This window comes from Caloenas nicobarica, chromosome 1 (genome assembly GCF_036013445.1).
Source record: "Caloenas nicobarica isolate bCalNic1 chromosome 1, bCalNic1.hap1, whole genome shotgun sequence".
Taxonomy (NCBI): domain Eukaryota; kingdom Metazoa; phylum Chordata; class Aves; order Columbiformes; family Columbidae; genus Caloenas; species Caloenas nicobarica.
The window spans coordinates 67,175,528-67,200,288 of record NC_088245.1 but is presented as its reverse complement, the minus strand read 5'-3'; the positions used below and the strand labels follow the sequence as shown (position 1 = coordinate 67,200,288).

General features: G+C 40.1%; 2 protein-coding genes across 4 annotated transcripts in view; one reads left to right on the top strand and one right to left on the bottom strand.

Annotated features, from left to right (window-relative positions):
• Positions 1–600, bottom strand: part of DCP1B (decapping mRNA 1B) — a 45,674-nt gene extending 45,074 nt beyond the window's left edge. For both annotated transcript variants that reach the window (XR_010605646.1, XM_065626934.1), the window contains exon 1: positions 447–600. Coding sequence is in view for 1 of the 2 variants with exons in the window: in XM_065626934.1 (XP_065483006.1) it covers positions 447–599 (153 nt within the window). In the remaining variant the exon portion in view is untranslated. The remainder of the gene's footprint in view (positions 1–446) is intronic.
• The window catches only part of CACNA1C (calcium voltage-gated channel subunit alpha1 C), a 485,027-nt gene that overhangs the window by 12,946 nt on the left and 447,320 nt on the right, over positions 1–24,761 (top strand). The gene's annotated exons all lie outside the window — the stretch shown is intronic.

Genomic DNA, 24,761 nt, shown 5'->3' with positions numbered 1-24,761 from the left:
TGGATAGCAGAGGAGGTCCCGAGGCCCAGATCCTGGTTTACACCCTGGTCTCCTATGGCCCTGCCCAGCGGGATAAACTTTTACAGCCCTGTGCGCCTTTCAGCACCCGCTCACGAGGCCTCGCAGAGCTCCTCACGCTCCCCGCAGCAGCTGAGCCAGGCACAGCCCCTCGCCCAGCCTGGTGAGGGCAGGAAGCACCTCAGCGCACCCTCCCTGACCGAGGCGCAGGCCGGCCCCTCAGCACGACCCTCACACCCGCCCTCACACCTCAGCCATGGCGGCGCCCGCCCCTTCCCGCTGCCCTCCCTCACACCGCGCAGGGGCGGGGCCTCCTCGGCGCCCGCCCCCTTTCCGGACGCCACGCCCCCAGCTATGGGCGGGGCCGCCTCTCGCCCCGCCCCCACCTCTCCGGGGCGGAGGGTGCGGGGAGGGGCGGCCGCACGTACCCACTCGTTGGCGCGGTGCCCGAAGGTGTAGAGCGCCACCTGGCTGGCCACGTCCACGATGCTGCTGATGTAGGGGTCGTGCTGCTGCAGCGCCGCCAGGCTGATGTCCAGCCCCTTGCCCAGCAAGGCGGCCCCGGACACCGCTGCCGCCATTTTGCCTCTCACAACAACACAGGGTTCCTAGTAGGCGAGACTAATCCAACACCGAGAGGAAGGGTGGCGGCGGAGCGAGAGCGGGCGGGAGAGTCAGTGCCCAGCCGCCGTAATCGAGCGCCGAGCGCCGCCGGCTCAGGATTGTTGCCGTTGGCGACGGGGCAAGGATGAGGGGCGGCCTGGCGGGGCCGGGGAGACAATGGGGTGCAGCTGGCATCGCAGCAGCCCCTCCGGCAGCGACCCGCCTGCGCTGGCTGGTTTTCCCTCTGTGCTGGCACCCTTCATTTTCAAGCCTCTCCCTGTCACCGGGGAGGCCACTGACTGGCTTCCTTTGCAGAGTGGCAGCTGCCCGCCCGGGAAACAACATGGTTCCTGCGGCTGGAGGCCAGAGAGAACCAGCAAAACTCGGTGGGACGTGCTGAGCAGGGAGTCCTGTGCCCACACCACTTGTCTGGTAGCCTCAGCGGGAGAAGGTGTGTTGGTGTGGTGTGGTGTGCGCCGCACGGTGCAGAGAGCCCCAGGAGGGCAGGAAGCCACAGGCCAACATGGAGCTGAAGCCACTTTGGCTCAGCCTGACATAAGCACGGGAGCGTTTGGGCACGCTGGTGTGCCTGTGGAGGGAATGTACGGCTGGGACTGCCCAGAGTTAGCAGGTCTGTAAGCACGTGTATCTATAAGGACGTGTGTGCTTCACGTGTGCTCACGTGTGCACCAAGGCAATGGGTGCACGGCACTCCAACAGGAAGACAAGTTGGTTCGGAGCGATGAATATGCAGAACCTGCATTTGCTGTCATACACTTGCAGACTTCTGCCTAGAACTTAAGAGAAAAAGAACACAAATACAACAATCATACAACCGTGGTGTGTGTGTATATGTATATATATATACACACACACACACATACATGTGACAAGTAGCTGAAACACAAACAAGCATACTATGATATGGAGATACCCAAACAGCAGAGGAACAGATGGACAAGAGCATGAATTTAGTTACCATATTTTCCTGTCAGACACACATATTTATTATTAATCTATTGATATCAACAGTTTACAGCAAATACATGAGCTTTATGTGGCATACAGATAACCTCAATACTTACTTACATTTATAAGATTTGCTTAACTGTGCAGCCTGAACCCCCTGCAAGAGCAAAATTTTTTTTACTTCATCACCTCAAGCTGATATAGCAATTCTGGAAAGACCACCTTCTGTGTATGGAAGCAGTAGGGTTACCCAGAAAGGGATACCCTGGAAGAACAGAAGGCAAAGGTAATGGATGCTATCATCATGTTGGTTTGCAATCACAACATTTTTACAAGCTGGACATAGGGATGAAGGCTGCCATTTTGTTTTCTCCCTTTTTGCTCTAGGTCAGATGGAGCCTGCGGGATAGAGCACGCAGTAGCGTCTGCTCTGAGAGCAAATAGGCAAGCCCTGATGAAAAAGCTTCCATAGTGTGAAGTAGGGGTAGGAGAGAACTGAGAGAAGGCAAGGTGGGAATTCATAGTATTAAACGTAGGGACAGTGAGTCTTTTGAGTGGAGTTAGGAATGGGCATGCTCTCAGGGCAGAAAGAGAAGCTGTTCTTTGTGACTCAGGAGAGAACATGTAGGTTTCATTGTAGCCCAGAAGCCCACTGAAAATTGTGTTGCTAAGAAGGACATACAGCTTGCTCTGCAAGCATGTGGTGGGAGAGGAAAACTCTGTACATACCCTTTGATTATAATCTGTCTCTTTTTCTAAAGCCACCTTGTTTCAATTGGGGCTGTAATGAGACACAGCTTTACATTTAGAGGGGTTTAAGTGTTTTCGGTACTCTTGTGGTAGGAAAATGGCTCTAAGCAGTTCCATTGCAAAGCTCCAGCTGACTTACAGATCCTGTAACAGCAAGGAGGATATGCGGGTGCAGAGAGGACAGGGGAAACTGCTGTCCTTGGTCTGGAAATGACCAGAGTATAATGGCCAAAAAAAAAAAAAAAAGTAGTAAGTAGGGAAGATAAGTCATGTTGCTCAAATAGTGAACAGATGCACAAGCATTTCTTTTTTCTGATTAGTCCTCAGTTCCCAGTTTCAAGGCACACCTGAAAGCACTCCTCCTCATGTGCTGGAGTTTCACATTACCATCTCATCTCCAATTCTTTGGCAATTCTCCTGCTTACAAAAAGTCTCAGCTTGTCACCAAGGCATAGAAGTGTCAAACTTTTGGAGTCCCACTCCTGGAGTTTCCTTTTTCAGATGCCTTTGCTCCTTCCAACAATAATGCTCACAAAAAAGATGCCCTGTTTGTTTGTTGCTGTTGTTGTTGGTTGTGGGTTTTTTTGGTGATGGTGGGAAGGGAGTATTGCAAAGTCCCGTAAGGAAGAATGTGTTATAGAAACTGTATTTCAAGGGCTATTCATTTGAACTGAAAACAGTTACTCATAACTGTTATTGGGCAGGAGAAAGCAGTATACAGAATATGGAAGATGTATTGCAGCCCTGTTCCAACTGAAAAAAAAAAAATGTTTGAAGCCCCCTTTGTTAGGTCAAGCCTTGCACGTTTGTTATGTTATAGAGACAGACTGACCAAGCGTGTCTCCTGTGCCCTTCTCTTCACATAAGAAGATTGTAGTGCCCTGTTTCCTTGAGATCCATGGAAGAAAACTCAGCTGTCAGGTTAAATATCTCGAAGTAGGCTTGTTAAAATTTTTGCCTGTTTTTGGTGCCCTGTTTGTAGATACTTCTTTAGAACTACCTGCCTCCTGGACTACTGTGTCCCTTTCCAACACAGCTGGACAGATGGTTCCCTAGCCCTGTGTTTTGAGTCAGCAAACGTGTCAAGCTTCTGATCGGGCCTGTTTGTATTTTCTGTTGCACTGTGAGGTAGCTTCTGATGGTTCCAGCTGTTTTGCTACGTAAGTGGGATGTAATTGCTCTTTCCATTTAGCCTGAAGTAAAGGTACTTAATAAAGCCATTAGTTCTGCTCTGCTTTATGAGATCACTTGATAGTAGACTAAAATTCTTCCAATGCAACAAGATCTTGTTAAGAGGAGGAACACTGTGAATTCTCACTGCATCTAAAAAGTTAAGGACATTTTGGCAGAAATGTCACAGTTTAAAAAGGGTGATTCTTTAAACTGCAGTTATTTGCTTGCAGTCAGTAATCCAGTAGTCCATAATAACTATCAAATTGAGTTAGAGTGATTTTGCTGTAATTTGTTTATGAAACAAAGTAATTTTCTAGCTTCCAAAATGTTGTAATTTCATGAAGTATATAATTAGAATGTCACATTTTTGTCTTCCACCCACCTGGATACTATTCTGTTAAAAAAAATACCCACACCTATGCTTTTGACACAGTATAAAAGGGATTTTATATAGACTGATTTAAGGCAAAATCCACACAGCATGACATTCTTAAGGTCTCCATTAATAATAAACATTAACATGGTTAGGCCAAGCCTTTTCGCGAGGATTGTTCAAACAGATATTAAGTGTTTGCTTCACATTCAAGAATCCATGGCACTTGTAAAGACTAAGCTGTGCCCCTGACAGCAAATTATCGACAATAAGGATATAATTTTCTGTGACTACATTTGGTGGCACTGCTGGGCACACGCAGCCCCTGACCCCGGTCCCAGCCATTCAGTCCTGCCGTTCTGGCACCTTGGTACTGTACAAGGGCATATGTGGCCACAGAGTGAACCAGTCAGACTGGGGAGATGAACTGATTGAAAAACAAGTGTTCATACTGATGCTGAGATCACAGCCTCGACTGGCTGCTCTCCTGCTTGTTCACATTCAGGCCTTTCTCTAAGCAGCAGGGTTTTTTAAGAATCAGCAGGAATCACTTGAGAAAATATAGTGTTGAGCACCTCATTTCCTTCACTTCCTCACCTCCAGCCCCTTTGGAGTTTTTGTTGCACGATAGTTGCCTTTTCCTTTCTATTCCTTCCCCAAGACTACCAAAATTTCTTCTCTGGTGGCACCACTGCTGGCCCTGCTAGCAGAAAGGGTGCTGAGGCAGTATTAATAACCTCCTCTTTCTCCATCCAGGGCCACGCAAATATCTTTGCACGGTGCTTTCCAGCATGACGGCTTCACAGGGAACACCAGGTTGCTCTTGTGGAGCTGGGATGGTCCCACAAGGCTTGGCTGCCCATGGTCCACGTATTTCTGGGGATATGCTTGCAATTCTGCAGTGTGGTACCTCTCATCACTTGGGAACCAGTGCTCCTGTGGTTTGTGCTGGAGGCTGCCTGCATCCCTTCCCAGACACTGTTGAAATGTATGCCCTTTTCAGCCCACATTTATTACAGGCTCTCAGTAGCTAGCTTTAGAGTCCTTTCCTCGTGCTCAGAAGTTGAAATTGTTGGTTGTGCTGTTGGATCACTTCTTAACTCCAGTCCTAGTGGTTAAAGCAATTTTAGTCTTTTTGTTCATAGTTTACTACTTGCTAAAGGTTCCTTAATGAATATAGGGTCAGACTGTATAGTTTCATCTGGTGCAGTTATTAAAAAAATTTCTCTCTGAGCTAAAACAAAATCTGGTTACTGTCATTACAATCCACAACAACTCCCTCTGCCTCCAAATAAACCCCTGTGCATTAAATTATTTGCATATACTTGTGTGTCTATAATGTTGCTCCCTGGTGAAATTTATGAGACTGTTTTGAGATTTTCTGCAGATGTTAGTCCACACAGGAATAGTATTCTTTGGTATTGTTGGTTTTGAAATTCTGATATTATACATACTGTGTATAGAATAATTAACTATAATTTACTATGATTTTCAGTTGAAGGTTGTTTTGGTGGGGGTTTTTTGGGTGTTTTGTTTTGTTTTGTTTTTCTGCATGTAAGAGCCTGGGTTTTTACCAAAAGACGGTTTATTTCTTTGACTTACATTTTGCTAAGTGATTCTGGTAGTAACTCACTCTACGCATTTTCTTTTGCTATAGATATGTTTGCAAAACACAGAGCTTTACCTGTCTTATAGGCTCAGCTTCTGCCAGTGGCCCAGCTGGAGAAGCAGTAAAGAAAAGATCCCTACTACTGTTAATTGAACTACAAGTTTTTTCTTTCTGACTTCCTATGTAGATATAATTCTTCTGGAGTGAAGAATTCTTTTTTATTTGAATTTAATCACTTCTCAGAGGGCATAATTTGACCTTAAAAAAATTGTAACACCAGGAAAAGACTATTTTAAGAGGAGAAAGGGAGAGGCTGTACCAATATAATTGCAATGCATTATAGTGTTATACAGAAAAAAAATCTTGTATACATTTAATCAGTAAAAAATCTGATTTTTATCAGTGGTAGATTTTTGGTGTTTTGAGTGACTATATGATGTCAGTGTCTTATCTTTTAGTAGAGCAGAAATGAGAAAATGATAAACCTAAAAATTAATTTTCTGTGTGGAATATTTTTCCCAGTTATACTAGTTGATACGATAAAAGGTGTTACCTTTGTTCATAAACTTTGCCTGACTCCTTTAACTATACAATTGTGATTATGATTCTGTCAGATCTCTTAATAAAATTCTAGATTACATCCTCCAGTCTCTCCCTAATGCTGATAATGTTCCAAACATACATTGTTTATTTTCCTGCTCTAACAAAGAAAAAGTACTGTCAAAACTTGTTGGCTTTTTCCACCTTCTTTATTTATTTAATGTAGCAGAAAACACTGACTTCCTTCAGTAATATTTCTCATAACATTTAACTTCACAAGTTCCTTTACTTTCAAGCCTACGCTGCTTTAATTACATTTTTTAAAAAAATAAGACTGGATTTTATTATGAGAAGGCAACCACTTTGGTCCAGTATTTGAGTTTTTCAGTAGTTTTGTTACCGCAACTGTATGTGCTTATAATCAAGAAAATATTGTTGATAGCCATGACCTTATTGCCATCCTGATAAACTGCTATGAACTGATTTGGTCCATCAGCTTAATTCTTTACACAGTTCATTGGCTAGACAAACCACCAAAATGCTGATGAGGGTAGCACATTCCTGCTATTTCCCTGTTTCCAGCGGGTTAATAAGATACAATAGTAGTTACATCTTACCTAAGATATAATAATACCTTTCCAAACACATCTTTCTGGTAATCGCCATTTAATTTAGCAGAACGAAACACCTGTAGCTCTAAAAGAGCTATTTTCCAACTAGTTACAGAGAAGACAGCCTCATTGAATTAATTCCTAACATGAGAAGTTCCATTAGATAATTACATAAAGTCAGGACCTCATTTTTACACCTCACCTGGCGTAGGAACTCTTGCTATATTGAGGAGATGGAGTCATCACAAAGGCGTGCTGCTGCTGCTGCTGCTGCTGGGAAGAAACTGGGAGCAAACTGGGAGCAAGGCCGGTGGAGCACTTGGGCTGAGTCTGGTCAGGTGCTGGGATGGGGCGCACAGGGAGTTGTACCACTGCTGCCAAAGTATCTTTTTATGAAAATGAGTTCTATACATTCAAATCAGCTTTTTTTTTTTTTTTTTTTTGAGTTGATTGACAAAGTAAGGACAAGCTCTGAATAACTCTTATACCTGTAGTTGTCACAGTGTTACTTTATGAGGAAAACTTGCATTTTTGCCTTCTCAACAGAAGTATATCGGGTTATTGTTTGTTTATGTTGTGGTTTCATTTGGTTGGTTGTTTTTTTGTGTCGTGTGTGTGTTTTAATGGAGAATGTTGGCATTTATTGAAGACTGATAAAGGATTTCATAGCTTTAGATGTAGCATAAGTGAATGAAGTTAGTATCAGTACTGAATTCCTGAGAGCTGCAACAGATAAAGGATGATATAAGGAAGAATCCTTAAAGTTAAAATAACCAAGAAAGTAAAGTAGGGTTTCTGCCTCAAATATTCCCCCAATCTTTTTGTATTTTTGATAGCTGCTCATGAAAATTGCCATGGGGAAATTCTTGTGATGCTAAAGGCTATTTCATATCTGGTCCCACAGATGGTAAGAGCTTCTGAAAGTTCTTACAATTGTATCTTCTGTAATTAAAGTTAGGCTTAAAAGCTATTGTATGTGTCTTTGAATGTGAGGTCACCTCATATAATAGCATGGTCTTTCCATTTTGGTATAGTGCTTTGGGTGAGCATTTTTATTTGTTGGTGGCTTATTTGGCTAGCAGACATCAAAGAGGTACTTCTTTTAAGGTATACTTCCTTTCAAACTGAAAATTGTATTTTTTTCTTTTGTTATGCGACGTGTTACAATAAAGATCCACAATTACCCCTACGCTTTAAAAGCAATTACTTACTTCTTCCTGAAATTTAAGAATGCTTCATTTTGATTTTATGTCTTTATTTTGATTATTGTTTGTGTTCCTCTAAGGTTTGTCAGCATGGGAAGAAAGGCCTGCATAGAAAAAGGAGCTCAGATTTGTGTAACGGTACCAGAAGATAAAACTTGAAACATTTGAAGTGTTGCCCTTGGAAACAATGAATTCAGTCTGTCCCTGTTTTTTAGGAGGGATGGATTTGGGCAAAGGCACCTTCCAGCAGGCAACCAGTAGAAGATTTAAGCACCTTAAATGAGATTTTGAAGTGGAAACTAAAGGTATTAGCACCACAAACCTCCAGTGGGTATCTGAGTCTGGGTTTATTACACTTGTGTGAATTTGTTTCCCCTGGTGAATTCTGAGAGCTGTGAAGGCATTTGGCAGTCCCTCTCCTACAATCCGATTTTGTCATTTTCTGGTGACACTGTGCTATGTCTTCTGTCAGATTAAATTTACAGGCTTATTACCTTGCTTGACACAAACATGAACTATGTGGACTTTTCAAAGGAAAACTTCTCTGAGCAGTAACAGGATGAAGTTTCTTTCTTCATTTTACTTTTCCTGCTTGCTTGCCCATATCTGTTAATTTTATTATCATCCTAAATTAATCTTGTAATCTTCAGATGGAGGTGCTTTGTGATCTACAGTGAAATTGCTGTGTCATTTAACCAGTAGTAAACTTAACAACACTGCGTAAACCTAAACCAGATTCAGGACATTTTTGTTAAGTGCTTCTGGTACTCTTGACTCTATACTCAACTTTAAGAGGAGATCTTTCTGAAACAGCTTTACATGGCTTCTGAAGGAGTTCAGTTATTAACAGATCAGATAATACATTGTATTTCATGGTGCTCTCAGAATCACAGAATGGTTGAGGTTGGAAGGGACCTCTGGAGGTCATGTTGTCCAACTCCCTCAAGCAGGGCCACCTAGAACGGGTTACCCAGGACCTCCAGTGCTCCAATGAGGGAGACACTGCAGCATCCAGTGCTTGGTCACCCTCACAGTTAAAAACCAAAACAAAACACAAAAACCACAAAACCAAAAACAACCCCAAAACCAACCAAACAAGACCAACCAACCAAACCCACCAACAAACAAAAAACCCCAGTGTTTCTCGATGTTAAGTGGGAACCTCCAGTGTTTCAGTTTGTGCCTGTTACCACTTGTTCTGTCACTGGACACCACTGAAAAGAGCCTAGCTTTGCACTCTCCATTCTGATATTTATATATATTGATAAGATCCCTCCTGAGCATTCTCCAGGCTGAATAGTCCCAGCTCTTTCAGCCTTATCTCATGGAAGAGATGCTTCAGTCCCTTAATCATCTTTGTGGCCCTTCGCTGGATTGTCTCCAGTACACCCATGGTTCTCTTGTCCTCCAGGTTGGCCACCATGCTAAGCAGAGGGGAAGGACCACCTCCCTTGACCTGCTGGCAATACTTTGCCTAATGCAGCCCAGGATACCATTCAGCATCTTTGCAGCAAGGGCACATTGCTGGCTTATGTTCAACTTGGTGTTCACCAGGACTCCCAGGTCCCTTTTTGCAAAGCTGCTTTCCAGCTGGGTGGGCCCCAGCATATATTGGTATATGGGGCTGTTGCTCCCCAGGTGCAGGACTTTGCACTTGTCTTGTTGAACTTCATGACATTCCTATTGTCCAGTTTCTCTAGCCTGTTGAGGCCTACTTTGTGTCATTTGTGAACTTGCTGAGGATGCACTCTCTTAAACAGGAGTTTAACATCTTAATGGCTTTAGTCCTTATTCTAATAAATATGTTGGTGTGGCTTGTTGTGTTTGTGTTGGTTTGTTGTTGTTGTTTTTTCTGATGCAAGAACCAGCATGTTTTGTTTTACCTCTGACTCAAAAAGAAAAGGTGTGGGGTGTGGAAAAAATGCATGAACAACTTGGAAGACTGGATTGTAAAGGAGAGATAAGGATTGGAAAAGAAGTAGTGATAGCACTGTATTATTGTTGATACATGACATGAGCATACCAACTGGTGAAGCAGGATGCACATGGAGTCACAGCTGATGATATGAGGGGACAGAAGAACAGGATGGAGCACAGGAGGCAAAGTTGACGTGGGACAAGGCTTGCCATGATGGAGTGGAAGGCAGGATTAGCATGGGGGCAAAACTGAAGAAAGCTTATGGCCGGAACGAGACATCTGCTAGGAATAAAATGAAATGGAAAGGACAGAGTTGTGTAGATCTTGGGGCAGAAAAATTCGGGTAGATTTTATAACTGGAAGGAGAGTGAGAGGAGTGTTTTGAGGTTTTGATGGAATGAAATGCTGAGTGCAAGGATGGGTAAACAGTGCGCTGTCCTTACTGGAAACTGCCCTTCTGCCATGACCATTTTTTAGGTCACTTTAATTACTGCTTGTGACATGACCTAGTTGGAAGTGGTTGCTGTTACAGAACAGAACGTATGGAGAGTCTCTTCTCATGCAGCGCTGAGCAATTAGGAACCAGATACAGCATCATGTACGTTTTCTGTCTCTTTGTCTCTCAGTGTTTCCTGAGGGAGACAGAATAACAAGCATTTTATCTGCCTGCTTGAGAAAGAAAAGGACATAGACTTGAGAATTGTAGGAGAAGTTAGTTGACCATCAAGAGAAATGTTGCAATGATTGAGGAAAAAATTAGTAAAGGATAAAGCCTGCTAGAAAGCATCTCTGTTTTCTCTCTGCTTGGCAACAGTTACCACAAGATGTAAAATCCCCCTGTACAATTCTGAGATGATATAGTCTAACATTTTCAAATGGTTTGGTAGCATTAATTCTAACTGATAAATAGCAGTTACATTTTATCCTAAGAGTAACTGTATGTCAATAGAGACTAGCGTTTGAAATGTGGCTTAGGATATAGAGGGCGGAAAAGGCGTAGGGTACTATTTTTAACATTCTATCTTGGATGTTACTGTGTGTAAAAAAAAAAAAAAAAAAAAAAGAAAAAAAAAAAAGAAAAAATTATGTAAACCAAGCTGTTTTGTCTGAGCTTTAGGTAGTATATGTATGTGTGTTTGTATACAAAAAACCCCAAACAAACAAAAAAAACCCAACACCACAAAAAAGAAAAATCAAAACCAACACAGGCCTAAAAGGGGAGATGGGCTTATTTTACTGAAAATTTCTAGCAATGAAATGACGTAAAGCATTTCTGAAGTTTGATTTCCTCTAGCATTTTGTTATCTGCATTAACTCCATTAATGATGACTCCATTTTCATTCTGCGTAAGTGAATAAGATGGCTTAGCTTATGGGTTTTTCCTTTCACATGGCAAATCTGTCTTGCTCTAGAAGAGCATTATAACTATGTTAAGCTTGTATTTTCATTGATTCTCAAGTGTCCTATGATACTGAGGAATATGATCTTTGTTCCGTGAATGACAATACTGTACTTAAACTGCTCAAGTAACAGAAAAAAGATCCCAAATTTTCTTTTTCCATAAATATGACTCTGAGCAGATCTTTGACTTGAAGCAAAAGTAGTAGCAACAGGAATGGAGGTTCCGCAGTATTTCTGGGCAACCTATTCCAGTGTTTTACCACCCTCATAATGAAAACAATATTTTCCTTATGTCTAATTGGAATTTCCTCCTTTGTGACTTGTCTGTTGCCTCTTGTCCTTTCACTGTGTACCTCTGGCAAGAGGCTGGCACCAACTTCTCTGTAGCCTTCCCTTGAATACCTGAAGACAGCAACAAGTTCTACCTTAATTATCTTCAGGCTTAACAAGCGCAGTTCTCTCAGCCTGTCCTCACAGTTCGTGAGCTTCAGCCCCCTAATTTTCTTAGAGGCTCTGGACTTCCTCCAGTATACCAATATCTTGTACTGGGTAGCCTGAAACTAGACAGGGTACTCCAGTTATGGTCTCACAGAATGACTTCCCTGTGACCTACCGGCAACATTCTTGCTAATTAGGTCCTGGATGTGGTTGGCTTTCTTCACAGCCAGGGTGTGTTACTTCCTCATGTTCAGCTTATTGTCTACCAGGACATCTGGTCCTATTCTGCAAAGCTGCTTCTTGGCCTCTACTTTTGTATGTGAGATTATTTTAACCCAGGTGCAGGATTTTGCGCTTGCCATTGTTGAACTTCGTGTGGTTCCTATCAGTCCATTTCTCCAGCCTGCTGAAGTCTTTCTGGATAGCAGCCCTGCCTTCCAGCATATTGACATCCCCCCCAGTTTGGTATCATCCACAAGCCAGTTGAGTGTGCACTCCCTCTGGAAATCAAGATTGTTAATAAAGGTGTTACACAATACTGGCCCCAGTTTCAATAGCTGAGGGACATATGCCACTAGTAGTTGGCCACCAGTGGGGCATTACACTGCTGATCAGAACCCTTTGAATATGTCAGTCTGGGGAAGTTTTTATCCTTCTTTGTTATCCAGTCCATATCTCTACAATTTAGCTACAAAATATTATGACATACTATCAAAGGGCTTGCTAAAGTCAAGGCAAGTGACATCTATTACTTTCCCCTTTTCCACAGAGCCCGTCTTCTCGCCATGGAACGTAGTCAGGCTGGTCTGGCATTGTTCGCCTTTGGTAAATCCAGTCTGGCTGTTCCTTTTTGTCCTTTGTGTGCCTGAATATGGCTTCTGGGATGACTTATTCCATAATCTTCCCAGGGATTGAAGTTAGGTTGACTGTGCTACAGTTACCTGGGCCCTCCTTCTTGGAAATGGATCAGAAACCTCCACTGATAGTCATGACCTTTCAAAAATGAGTGACCTTGCAGTGACATTGGGCGCCTTTCTCCACACCTTCTACAGAAGACCTTCTTGCCTTTCATATCTCCCATTATTTCCAGCTCCCTCTGAGCTTTGTTTTTCCTGACTCTATCTCTGCATTCATGGGCCGTGTCTGTGTATTCCTCCTGGGTACCTGATTGCTGCTTCCACCCTCTGCATACTTCCTTGTTCACATTTGAGCTCAGATGGGAGTTCCCTCTTCATCCATGGTAGTTTTCTGCCATGCTTGCTTCACTCCTACCTGTCAGAATGGCTGTTCCTGTGCACTGGAAAGTGGGTCCATGAGGACCAACCACCTGTCCTGGGCCACTTCGCCCTGCAAGGCAGTCTTCTGTGGGATCCCACACAGCACATTCCTAAACAAGCTGAAATATAAAGTCTGGACTTGTGATTCAAATATTTCCCTTGTTCACTTCTTTCAGGATGTTGAACTGCAGAATATCATGTTTGCTGCAGCCTAGGCAGCCCTTGACCTTCACATTACCCAGTTCTTCATCCTTTTTCATAAGTAGCATGTTGAATGCCTCTCCTGATCATCTTGCTGAAAATCTGCATCAGGCAATTGTCATCAATATCTTAACATGATGTCATCAACATCTTAACATGATTAACAAGATTTGATTTCATGAAATGTCTAGTTCAGAATTACAGACTAAAGGAGTTTGTGTAAGTTTCCAAAACTACTGGGTGATTATCCAGACAGAACTGTTTAAAGCTCTCCCACTCCTTATATTAATAGGAGCCACAATATTCCCATGCTGACTATGAGGGGAAAAATCAATATCAGCAAACGTGCATTCATATTGATTTATCTTCCCTTTTGGTTTTCTAATTTAGTAAAGGCTACTAATGCAACATTACATAAAGATTCTCAGGAGAGTAAAAAGGCTAATAAGATCAGGTATCACTGTTTGTTCTGTGGAAGTGAAGTGACTTTACTGCGTACAGCCAGCTGTGGAGTTGCCTGGTACAGGAAGGCCAAGGCATACTTTTGAGCCATGTATCAGAGGGACTAAAAGGAGCCATTGAGATGACTTTTTGGGATGCAGGCCTGGCATGCTGTTAGGATACGAACATTAGAGAGGTCCAAGGAACAAAATACTAAGCATTTTTTCCCCTATAGTATTCCAAGAAACGTGCATGTATTTGAATGTCCTACTATACATATCTGTTCAGAGCGGTTGGTAATCTTTGTCAGACTAGATTAAAAAAGGGTTTTCTGGTCATGTGCAAGTTCTGATGCAAGTATTTGATTTTTAAGGTATTTCATTTGTCGTATGAGGAAAAATCATTCGCATAATGAAAATGATCAGTTTGCTTCACTTACTCGTTCTAAACAAAGGGTAGCCAATATAGTTTTTATTATTTGAAAACTGAAGTTCATGACTGTCCAGAACACCAGAAAATTGTCTCATGGGAAAATAAGTCAACTATATACATATATGCTATATGTGATATTTAGAGATGAAAGTAGGACATGACATGGTGCAAGCCATTGTGTGTTTGAAAGGATCTGAAGCTTCAGAAGCAAAACTTGTTCATTTCACAGACTACACTTAACATAGCCATATCAATCTTGTATCACTATTTCTTGCACTGAATATTAAATCTCAAGATATTCAACATTAGAATTAAAATACATACTACTTGTTATGTTACAAACATGGAAGTGCAACGTTATGAAATCAGAACAGTATTATCTGTGTTCTTACTGAACGTCATCTATATGCACGGATTCATGATTGGAAGTATTTCCTTCATTCCACATAGTTGGGTAGTTTTTCCTTCCTTTTTGAGGATAGGACATTCATAAGGGCACTGTCAAAAAGTAGGACATTTCCTTATCCTACCAAAGGACAAGGAATACAGCAGATTACTGAAAAACAACACTGAATAATTAGGTCACCGAAGGCCCAGGCTCATAGAGGTATTTAGTGTCCCAGAAGAACAGCTGATAATCTGCAGCTGAAAAATCACATTTTCAGGATGATTGTAAAAGTTGAATTCTGTCTCTCAAGCCCCAAATTCCTAACATTTTCAACTTCTAATAGATTTGGCCATCAAGGCATTCTACTAGAGATATAAATACAAGAACAGTATTTGTCCCACTATAATTGATGGAAAATGAATTTTCACTAGTCACTTTCAGTGGGCCATCAACAACTTCTTGCTTATGAAGAAGGATTACGTCTTGTTTTGGAGTACCAAATGATAAGGTTGCTAACTCCAAATGGGCATGACATAGTTTAAAAATAACTGTGTTCAGACTGCTCTTTCCCCGTTGTCCATCAGCAAAGACTGTGACTCCTGCCTGGAGCTACAATAACGCTAGTTTGGTTCAGTATAGAGATGTGTCTTTTTCCTAGGAACAGAGTTTTTACTGTAAATATGACCTCTTTACTCAGTCCTTTGCTTCCAAAGGTAAAGAAGATAAATAACTATCACAGAAGGTATTCCAGTGGTCCTATCAGAACGTAGTACTTGGACATGACTTAAATATTATAAGATATTACTCCATGGAAACAGAATTGCAAGGTTACTCAGCCAAGCTTAATTCTTGTTTCTTTCATGTCGTCTTTTGAATATAATTTTCTTGTAATGCATCTCCTGAAACACACACTTTCACCCACCCCCAAATTTAAATATATAGAATGTTATTACTGTACAGTTTATTGGAACAGCTGGAACACTTCTATTCATAGCCCTTATTTTGCCATTTGAAAAACAAGAGTAACTGATCACAAGTGTAAGTGATCATACTGGTATGAGAGAAAACAGGGACTATGCCTGCAGAAGATGTGGAATCTGTTCTCTCTGAGCAGAAGAATGCTAGAGATCCAGGTGTGGAGTTCAGTCTAGCCTCTGAGGTCAGTGACTCTCATGGTCTGGGATGTTTCTGGCCCTATAGCTTGTTCTTTTTCGATACTGAGCACATGGAGGTCACAATTCTTTTATGGAACTTGAATTTTACAAGATTAAAGTCAAGAATCTTCAGGACAGAAGGCCTTGAAATCTGTGCAATTTTGCTTGTCAGGTTGCTAGTCCTAGCTCTGAAGCATTTATTCATTTATTACTAATTTTCACTGATAATTTCTAGTATATGATTTTTTGAATATCGTAAGATAAAGCACTTCTTACCCTTCTCTTAGAAATTACCGTTGTTGTTGATTAGGGGTTTTTTTGTTTGTTTGGTTGGGTTTTTGTTTGTTTTTGTTTTTTGTGTGTGGGGTTTTTGTTTGTTTTAGCTAAAACTTTGCTATCAAAAACTGAAAAGGATCTCTTGCGGTAGTGTTTCCTTGTACTTATGTCATGTAAAAGAGGGCCATTTGAAAATGAAAATAAATTTACAGGGTACCGTTTAGAAACACAATAGTTCACATGTAATAATATGGATTTGCAGTTCTTTCAATATCTCAAACAACTTCACAAATATCATCTCAGTGAGGTGTAGTATGTTCATCTTATTTTTGAGTAAAAATATGGGAGAAAAAGACCGCAATTGGTCAATATGAGTGAAGAGGCAAGATACATTTGAGGTTAGAGGAGAAATAATTTACCATGTCCTTCCTGTTAACCTTTGAAACTCTAGCTCTTCCTTCTGAAAGGTTCTTTACAAAAAAACTTAGTATTTCCATCTTTGTTTAGGATGGGTGCATTATTCACTGAAGTCAATGTGACCCTTTGACTTCAGTAGGTTTTGAATTAGGTCTCTTGTTATTGCTTGCACAGTCACAAAATCTTTCTTAGTGACAAGAATCTATATATATATTTTTAACCTCCATGTTCCTTTGTAGGTAATACTCTCCTTGTCCTGCCCAAGTGCCTGGTCAGTGAATCAACAAGTATTTTAGATATTTACTTCCATCATTTTGGCCTGGCTAGTGCAAAATCACTAACACCTGTGACATCTTGTTGTCTAGGAAAGTGCTATTTTGGAAATAATTCTGGATAGCTCATAATATAGGACTATCTTGGTGCCCTTTCTTTAAATAAAGTCTATTGACTGTAAGTTAAATGGACACTATGAAGCAATAATTTGTATGGGGAATTTTTTAAATGTATTTTAGCCATAGGCCTGCATCTTCCAGAAATAATTTTTAAAAGTCAACACTGATATATTTGTTTATCTTTGCTTTTCATTGTTATGATTAGTGCCATTCTTCATCTCTAATCCCTTCCACCTTTTGTTTCTAATGCACTAGTCAGTAGTTCTTCATCTCATGTAGCTTGGCGAAGTTATTAACCGCTTTACAATCAAGGATTTGCCCATATTAATGAAATAGCTCTGAAGAGACCTGATATAACATCTGTCTGGGCAGTTTTCTGCTGTTGATAAAATAATGAGAAATTTTTTCAAAAATATTTCCAGTATTCAGAAAGTTTGCCAGTAGAAATATTGCCAGTATTGCACTTTCCCTCACTGAGATGTCAGTGAGTTATTAGGGTCTGTGGGGACACTAGTTTTCACAAATCATCCTCAGGCTTCTTCAGAGGTTTTAGAATGTACGCCACTTTCCTGAAAAATTTATTTTCTGATCTTTAGTTTTCTAATCTGAGGAAGGGAGGCCTACTTGCATGTAGCTGTCCCCTGTCAGTGTTTATCCAAATGCCTGGGTGATATTAGAAAAATATATGAAAAAGATAAGTCAAAATTCAGTCTCAGAGAGTAGAGATGAAAGAATAGATGGGAAAAGCAATGCAAAGAAATCGTGATGCACACAGTATCCTGTCATGAGGAAATCTGCCTGAAGATTAGAAGTGTTGGCAGCCTTGTGTTCTCCAAGATATTTCATTACTTTCAAAAAGCAACAAAACTTCTACTGCTAATCAAATATTTTCCACTGAGGTTAGCAGGAAGACTGCATGTCCTCATGTGAAGCTCAAGTTTAGTCATAGAAAGCCATGTGCATGCCGTGGTCAGGTTTTTGTGTCTCCCTGCTGCTATCTTTTCCTGTGAAATGTGGAGACTAGAATCTTTGGGAAGAGGAACACAGAGCATGGAGAAGAAAGATCGATTTGATTCTTAGTGTTACAAGAGGCTAAAGATCTTGGGGGTATACCTAGGCAGAGATACAACTAGAAGTTGGCAAGGAGATGTCAAGTGTACTCTGCACTTACAAATCTGCTCTTCCCCCTTCCCCCAGCTGGGAGCACACTGGCTTCCACAGTGGCTCACGGGTGGAGGGGAAATATGGGAAGATGTCAGTAAAAACATCCTTACTAACTGTATGTGGGGGCTGGGAAGAGTGGAGGACATGACAGTTTGGCTAAGTCAAGATATGTCTTGAAACAAATATTAAGGAAGAAATCGTCTTTCTCTGTGGTACTTTAAATGCGATCTGAACCCAGAAAGCTAAGTAGGGGTAAGAATGAAAAACTAAGAAGAAAGTATGCAGAAAATGCAATGCATGCCTTAAATAGTGTGAAGTATTGAAGAAACAAAAGTAAAATATGTTGCATGTTTTTTTGTGGTTTTTTTTTTTTTTTGGAGGTGGGGAGGGAGATACAGCAGGTACATCTCGTTTATTCAAATATGTTATATTTTAAGTTATAGTCTGTCTTATCCTTTAGAACGTGAACAGTTTTCATGTGTTTAGTAAGGTACTGAATAAGAGAAAGTAATAACAAAGTTCTTGAGTAATTCAGAGGTCATTGATCTTTCTCTGATTATTTAACAGTCCTTTTCACTTGGGTATGAAGGATGACACCACTCTTTTCCTCAGTATTTTGTTATTATGAGAGTAAATGACTCAGGAGCACCTTCTTTATGTACCACTTGTAGTAACTTCTATGTGTGAGCCCTTCATAGGCTGACATTTTACTCAGCAAGTTCATGATTACCCACTAGTTTTTCCCCCACCATGTAACTCATGGCTCACTTGACTTGGTGGGTGTTTTTTCCTTTCAGAGCTGAAGACAGTTTATTCAGAGAGGTGAGTGCAGAGTGCTTTTTGCTTTGTCAGATATTTTGTGACACAGATAGCTGCGGGTAAGTGGTACCCTCGGTTCCTCCTGGAATCCCTTCTTGCATTCAGAAGAAACAAGGTGGTGGAAAATGTCTTTGCTCCCACCCTGCTGCATGTGGGTTTTCTGGTGAGAGATGATAATTCAGTTGGTGACGCATTCATGATGTGCGTTGTAGTTTTTTCAGGTCCAGCTCTGCCAGATGTGAAGACCGTAACAGGCTAAATGCAGTATTTTACTTTTGTCTACAAAGAGCTGAATTTGGCTCTGGAATTAGTTCTAATTGTTTAAAGTTACAAAAGCAACTTTTTTCCTTTCTTTTAACCCTATACAAAGGAGAGGGCTGCCAGTGTTGCAAAATAATTGAGTCAGAGCCTGTTGCAATCAGAAGATGATTAGTTTCTTGTGTTTATGTGTGTTCTGATGTGAATTAAGCCAATCTATTATGTCTGTTTTGTGTTCCTAGGGATGCACTATTTTTATGTGGAACTTGCAAAAGCAGACACAGTTCACTGATGTTTATTAGTGACCTTGTCCTCTGAATTATGGACAGTCTGCTTTGAACATGGCGAAACGCTACTAGCAGTCATTATGTGGATGTTCGGGTTTTTTGTAGTTATTTAACCTCTCCAAGGCCCTGCCGCAGTTCTAGATGTAAAAAAAAGAAAAAAAAAAAAGAGAGATAAACTGAATTATGGGTGTTTAAAGCTGAAGTATTTATAGACACAGTTTTTATTTAAAAATAGCATTTGTGCCTAAGACGATCAGATGTACTAGTTCAGTATGAAAAACAAAACCAGATTTTAGTTGATATTATTAATAGAAATTGCATGAAATTTGGTAATGTAATTTAGCTGAAAATATTTTCTTCCAGTCTAGGTTTTGGAGTGGTTTTGTGTTACTAAATTTTATAAAGGAAAAAGAAAATAATATCCTGTATTTTTTATAGTTAGAGGTTACAAAACCAAATAGTCAAATTACTGTTTATTAAAGAAGAGAATATACCAAGTATAAGAGCATACACCATAGAAATTAGATTTTTCAAATTAAAACAGAGGCAAGTGATATTAGAAACATGATTTCCTTACTATGGGAAGATGGGATTCCCATCTATCACCAACAAGGTGTTATCAATTAAGATGGAAATGTGTTCTGGAAATAGATTAAAATCAAAAACTGGATTATTTAGGATCAAAATTTTCCTTAATTGCCCGTGGAAGCAGCTTACATGGACATTCAAAATCCATCCTTATTAAAAATGAAAAGCAAAAATATGTGGAATCCTGAAGACATTATTGATTTGAAGTCACTATTTATGTTGATTAACATTTTACCTGAATGAAGTCAAGTACTGCAGGATGTGGCCCAATTGATTCGAAGGTAGCAGCAATCATTAGTGCTCCAGTATCAAAACTGCATCCAAATTTGGGTCATTGGGAAATGCTTCCTCATTTGAGAAATCATATAGTGATGGGATTGAAAGAGTAAAAAAGTATTATGTTTCTCTTCTAAGGCTCAGGTGAAGAATGTAACATACAGTGGTGTTTTTCAGCTCAATGAAAGAAAATCTTGCATGTTCTTTGTAAAATGCTAAATTGTGATAGTGAGTAAAGTAAATGCCTGTTATGAGTTACTGCTTTGACTTTTCAAATATTATCTTGGAGCACACTGAGGGAGAAGAGAGGTACCCTCGGAGCAATGACCCATGATTCCAAACAAAAAATGTAAATGTGAATACATTTTGAAGAGGGGTTTTGCTCCACTTTCTTCAATATTTGAAAATATTCACAGTACTGTAACAACTTTCTTAATAAAAATGTGAAGAAAAAAGCCTGTGTAAAACTTTGGGTACCACCTACAAGAAACAAAAGCCTGTCTGAAAAAAGAGAAATTCCTGCTTCATGTTTCTTTAGAATGACAGATCTCCTTGGCTTTGCAGCCTTCTCCCCCAGAACAGCATGAAGCAGCACTCTTGATTAGTCAAGAGAAGGCAGCATGCAACCATTAATATTAACCGTATCACATCACACCATCTGGCTCCACCAGCTTGGAAATGATGGTCTGTATTCTTTAGTCACGGCTGACAAACAACAACAAATTAATTGGAAGTACAATTGTGATTTACCTTTTACCCCTTACTCTTCACTTCCCATGGTCTACCATTCATTTTGCCTTCTAACTGTATTGGTTTATCTATTAAGAAGAGAATACTTCTTATATACTGGAGCACTAAGTTTAGAAAGAAAACCAACAAGTAGATGAAAGATGGTGTAGAAGTTAAGTTTCCTTTTAAAAAGCACACAAACTTTTTTTTTTTTTAACTACAGAGTTGAAGGAATATACTCTTCTGCGAGGGTCCATTTAACATTTATTCTCAAAGGTATTTATGAACAGAGAGAGGAATGTTAGCATGTAAGAATACTGCTAGGCAGACGTCTACTCACCTTTTTATTTCCTAGCACATAGTTGACCTGATACCCTTGCTTTATTTGAAAATACATTTGATCTTACCTCCATAAGTTTGGTTTTGTTGCAGGTAAAGTTTCTAAGACCCCTGCAATTTAGGCTAGTTCAATCTGAGCATAAAGAACGAGAACTTATTCACTATCTTCATAGAGCTCTAAAGCTAAATTAGCCCATGCTTTTCAGTGCTTTAAAGAGTTAAAAATGCTATGTAAGCACTATAATTTGGTTCTCTCTAGTGTAGCCCAGCTTTTAATTGCTCTGCTTGCTGTATTACCTGGAATTCAACTCCTGCAAAATAAGCAAAATCAGTCATAGTTATTAATCGGATGGGACTTCAAGTAGAATTCAGAGTGACATCAGATGTAGTGAAGCTTCTGAGCAGATTGCATTCTTCTCCTGGAATAAGTACTGAGCCAACAAAACTATATGCTTTGGGTTTCACTGTGCTGTCTAATATGCTGCCTTTCTGTAACTGTGACATACATCTGATAGCTCAACAATTTATGGTCATTATAGATGTCTCTGAACATTTTTGTAAAGTTTAGAGGACCAAGCTAATTTCCTGTTCTTATATTCTGACAAAATTCTTACAATAGCTAAATAATTTCACATGGCATTTTTAATTTCCAGTCTCGAAGTACGGTGCGGTCTTAATCCAAAGTGAAACTTTAACTCAAATGTCAATTCTATCTTTGTGACTGGTAGAATTATTTTTAAACAATTTTTGTGTGCTCTGAAGTTTTTTGGATGCAAGGCACTCTGAATATCATCAGTGACTGTATGTGCTGCTGCAGACTATGGGAGCTTCATCTCAAGGACTGAGAAACTTAGAACACGGGGAGTCACGAGTGTGTTCTCAACTGGTGCCAGAACATCAGCTCAAGCTGATTGCTCCTTTGTGTCATTCTTAGGGCAAGAGTGTGATTCATCACTTCCATTTTGCTGAATACTGAGGTGCAGATGCATCTCTATGGGTTAGATTTTACTTCCATTGAAGACTAAATGGCATCCTGATCTCATTTGTAATAATGTAAGTTGGGAGTAATTTGGTAAAACTGATTGACCTACATCAGTATAATTCTTGTGTGAGATCTTGTCAGATTCAACAGCTTCACTGGAAATAGGTTTGATCTTAGCAAATACATAAATTTAGTGCCCTTGAAAAGCATGTGGATTTCCCATGCACCGGGGAGCATGTCTGGATTATGACTGTTATTTACCAGTAGAATATTTGTAAAATAAATTCACAGAACATGTTTCCTGTATGAAAGTTCAAGCATGATGTAGCTTTCAATGAATGGTTAGACTTGACCACCAGCCTGCCTCCATTTTGACAGTAATACCATCTGCCATTCTTTCATCGTGTGCTTGTTCTTCTATCTTTGTAACTCTCTTGATGACTACATTGTTTTGATATGCTAGGCCAGTTAAGCTGCAAAAAAAATCCAGTTTAAAAATAGCTGTATGATTTTAAAATGATTTTAAAACTGGAGGAGCACAGAAGAAAAATTGTTTATATATTATTATAGATCTATTTCTGTAGTTCTATTTCTGGTAAACTGAAGATATCTGATACACTGGAGTAGCACAAAAATGAAGATTTATATAAGTATAGATACAGAGTCATTTTGGGCCGTGGTCAGGATGATCTCACTGGCATGTCTTTGGGTCACAGGGCCAAGCAGGGTTTGTTTTTTGTTTGGTTGGGATTTTTGTTATTTATTTTTTTCTCTGTAGCATTCTTCTTCTATCAACCTAGTTTATTTTGAGAACAGAATTTCCTTGCTAGTTTCTTCCTCCTTCATCTAATCATTGTCTTTCACTTCTAGACATCAGTTAGGCTGCAAAACAGCGGTACAGTAATGTACAGCTAAATAGAGATATTCAAAATGTGAAAACTGTCAGTCCATCCCCTGGGCACAAGTCTGTGCCTATTCATGTTAGAACAACAGTCACATGTCTTATTAAATCAAGTACTCTTTGTGCAGCCCATGTACTGTGGATTTGCTCTACTATACACTGCATGAGCTCCACTGTTGTGCTTGTGCTGATAAGAGTTCTTTCCTTAGGCTGCAGTGAAAACCAGCAGCTCCTGTTGTGCGTGGCAGCAATTGCCATAAACACCACAGACTTGAATGGAAGAGAAATGGAATCAGAGGGATATAATAGTCCCATATTATTTAAATATTCATTTTCTACATTCTGAAACTCTACCAACCTGAAACTCGCAGGCTACACTTTTCCTTTGGGATTGACAGGCAGCACTGACCAGTAGAAAGCTCAGAATGTCGATACCTCCATTTTTCTCTCTTCCTCCAAAGTTCAAGCTGTGTTTCTTCAGGAGATGGCAGCAGATGATACAGTAATTGTAAAAGTCATAGACTCTCCTATGAGACTGAAGAAGGGAAAAAAAAACCTTGTTTCTGTCTAACAGTTACTCAGTTAAATAAAAAAATGATCAAGCCTTTTACATTATGTTGATACAGATGGAACTGAGTAAGATTTCGAACCTTTTGTGTTCCTTTGATGCAAGAGAAGTACCCTCCACACTAAAGGAAGATGTTAAAGTACAGGTGGAAGTGAATGAACAGGGGGTTTTTGTCTGTTCTTGTTTCACAATTGCAGAATATCAATAGACATTTTATACTGATTACAATAAAAGACACACCAGCAAAGTCTCATAAAAATTTTGGCATTTTTTTACCCCTTTCAGTCTTAGAACAGCTGATGTTGGTTGGAAGGGACCTCAGGAGGTCACCTACTCCAACCTCCTGCTTGAAGCAGGGACCAGATTGCTTAGGGTTCTGTCCAGTTGGCTTTGAAAACCTCCAAGAAATATCCTTCTGAGAAACCTAGTCCAGTGCCTGACAGCTCTCAGGGTGAAGAAAGTTTTCTTTATGTCAAGTTGGACAATCCTGTGTTTTAGTTGATGACCATTGTCACTTGTCACTTGTATCTGTTGTAAAGAGCCTGGCTTTGTTTTGCTCTGTAAGTCTAAAAGAAGAAACTGAGGAACTGGATAGAGAGACTTCTTCAGGGATTTAGTTGTTAAGGAGCAAGATCTGAAGTGTTCATCTTGCTTTCACTCACCCAATCTTCTTCTGAAGTCAGAAGACTGAAACTGTCTTATGGAAACATAAGTAAACGAGATATAAAGAACATCTCCTGAAAAGACAATCACAGAAGAAAATGGGAAGTGTGTCCTCCCCTGTTCTCTTTACAGCCTGTTGCCTGTTTAACATTGGGTCAGACATTTATTCTGTTTTTCCCAATTTGTAAGAGAACTTACAATAAGTATTATTATATTTTATCAGTTTATTGGTTTAATGTCCAAAATTCTGGATCACGATCAAGGCCTGAGTTCTTTACAACTCCCGTTTTTTTTTTCTGATTTAAGAAAACAATGCAGAAAGGTGAGGAGGACAGGACAGGAAGGAGGGATAATGGCAAGGAATGAAATGATGCAATTGCACATGCTTGCTGTATGTGTAATTGGCATGAGCTTTCAATTCTCTTTTGATTTCATTTTTTCTTATTGAAAAATGAGTAGGTTTTCTTCCCACAGTGGAAAAGAGGAAATTAAATAAAGACTGAAATATTCCATGGTGCTCTGAAAAAGGGTGAGTTATGAATAACGCTCAAGCAGCCTCAGCTGGTGATGTAACCTGTTCTGAAAACTACCTATTTTGTTA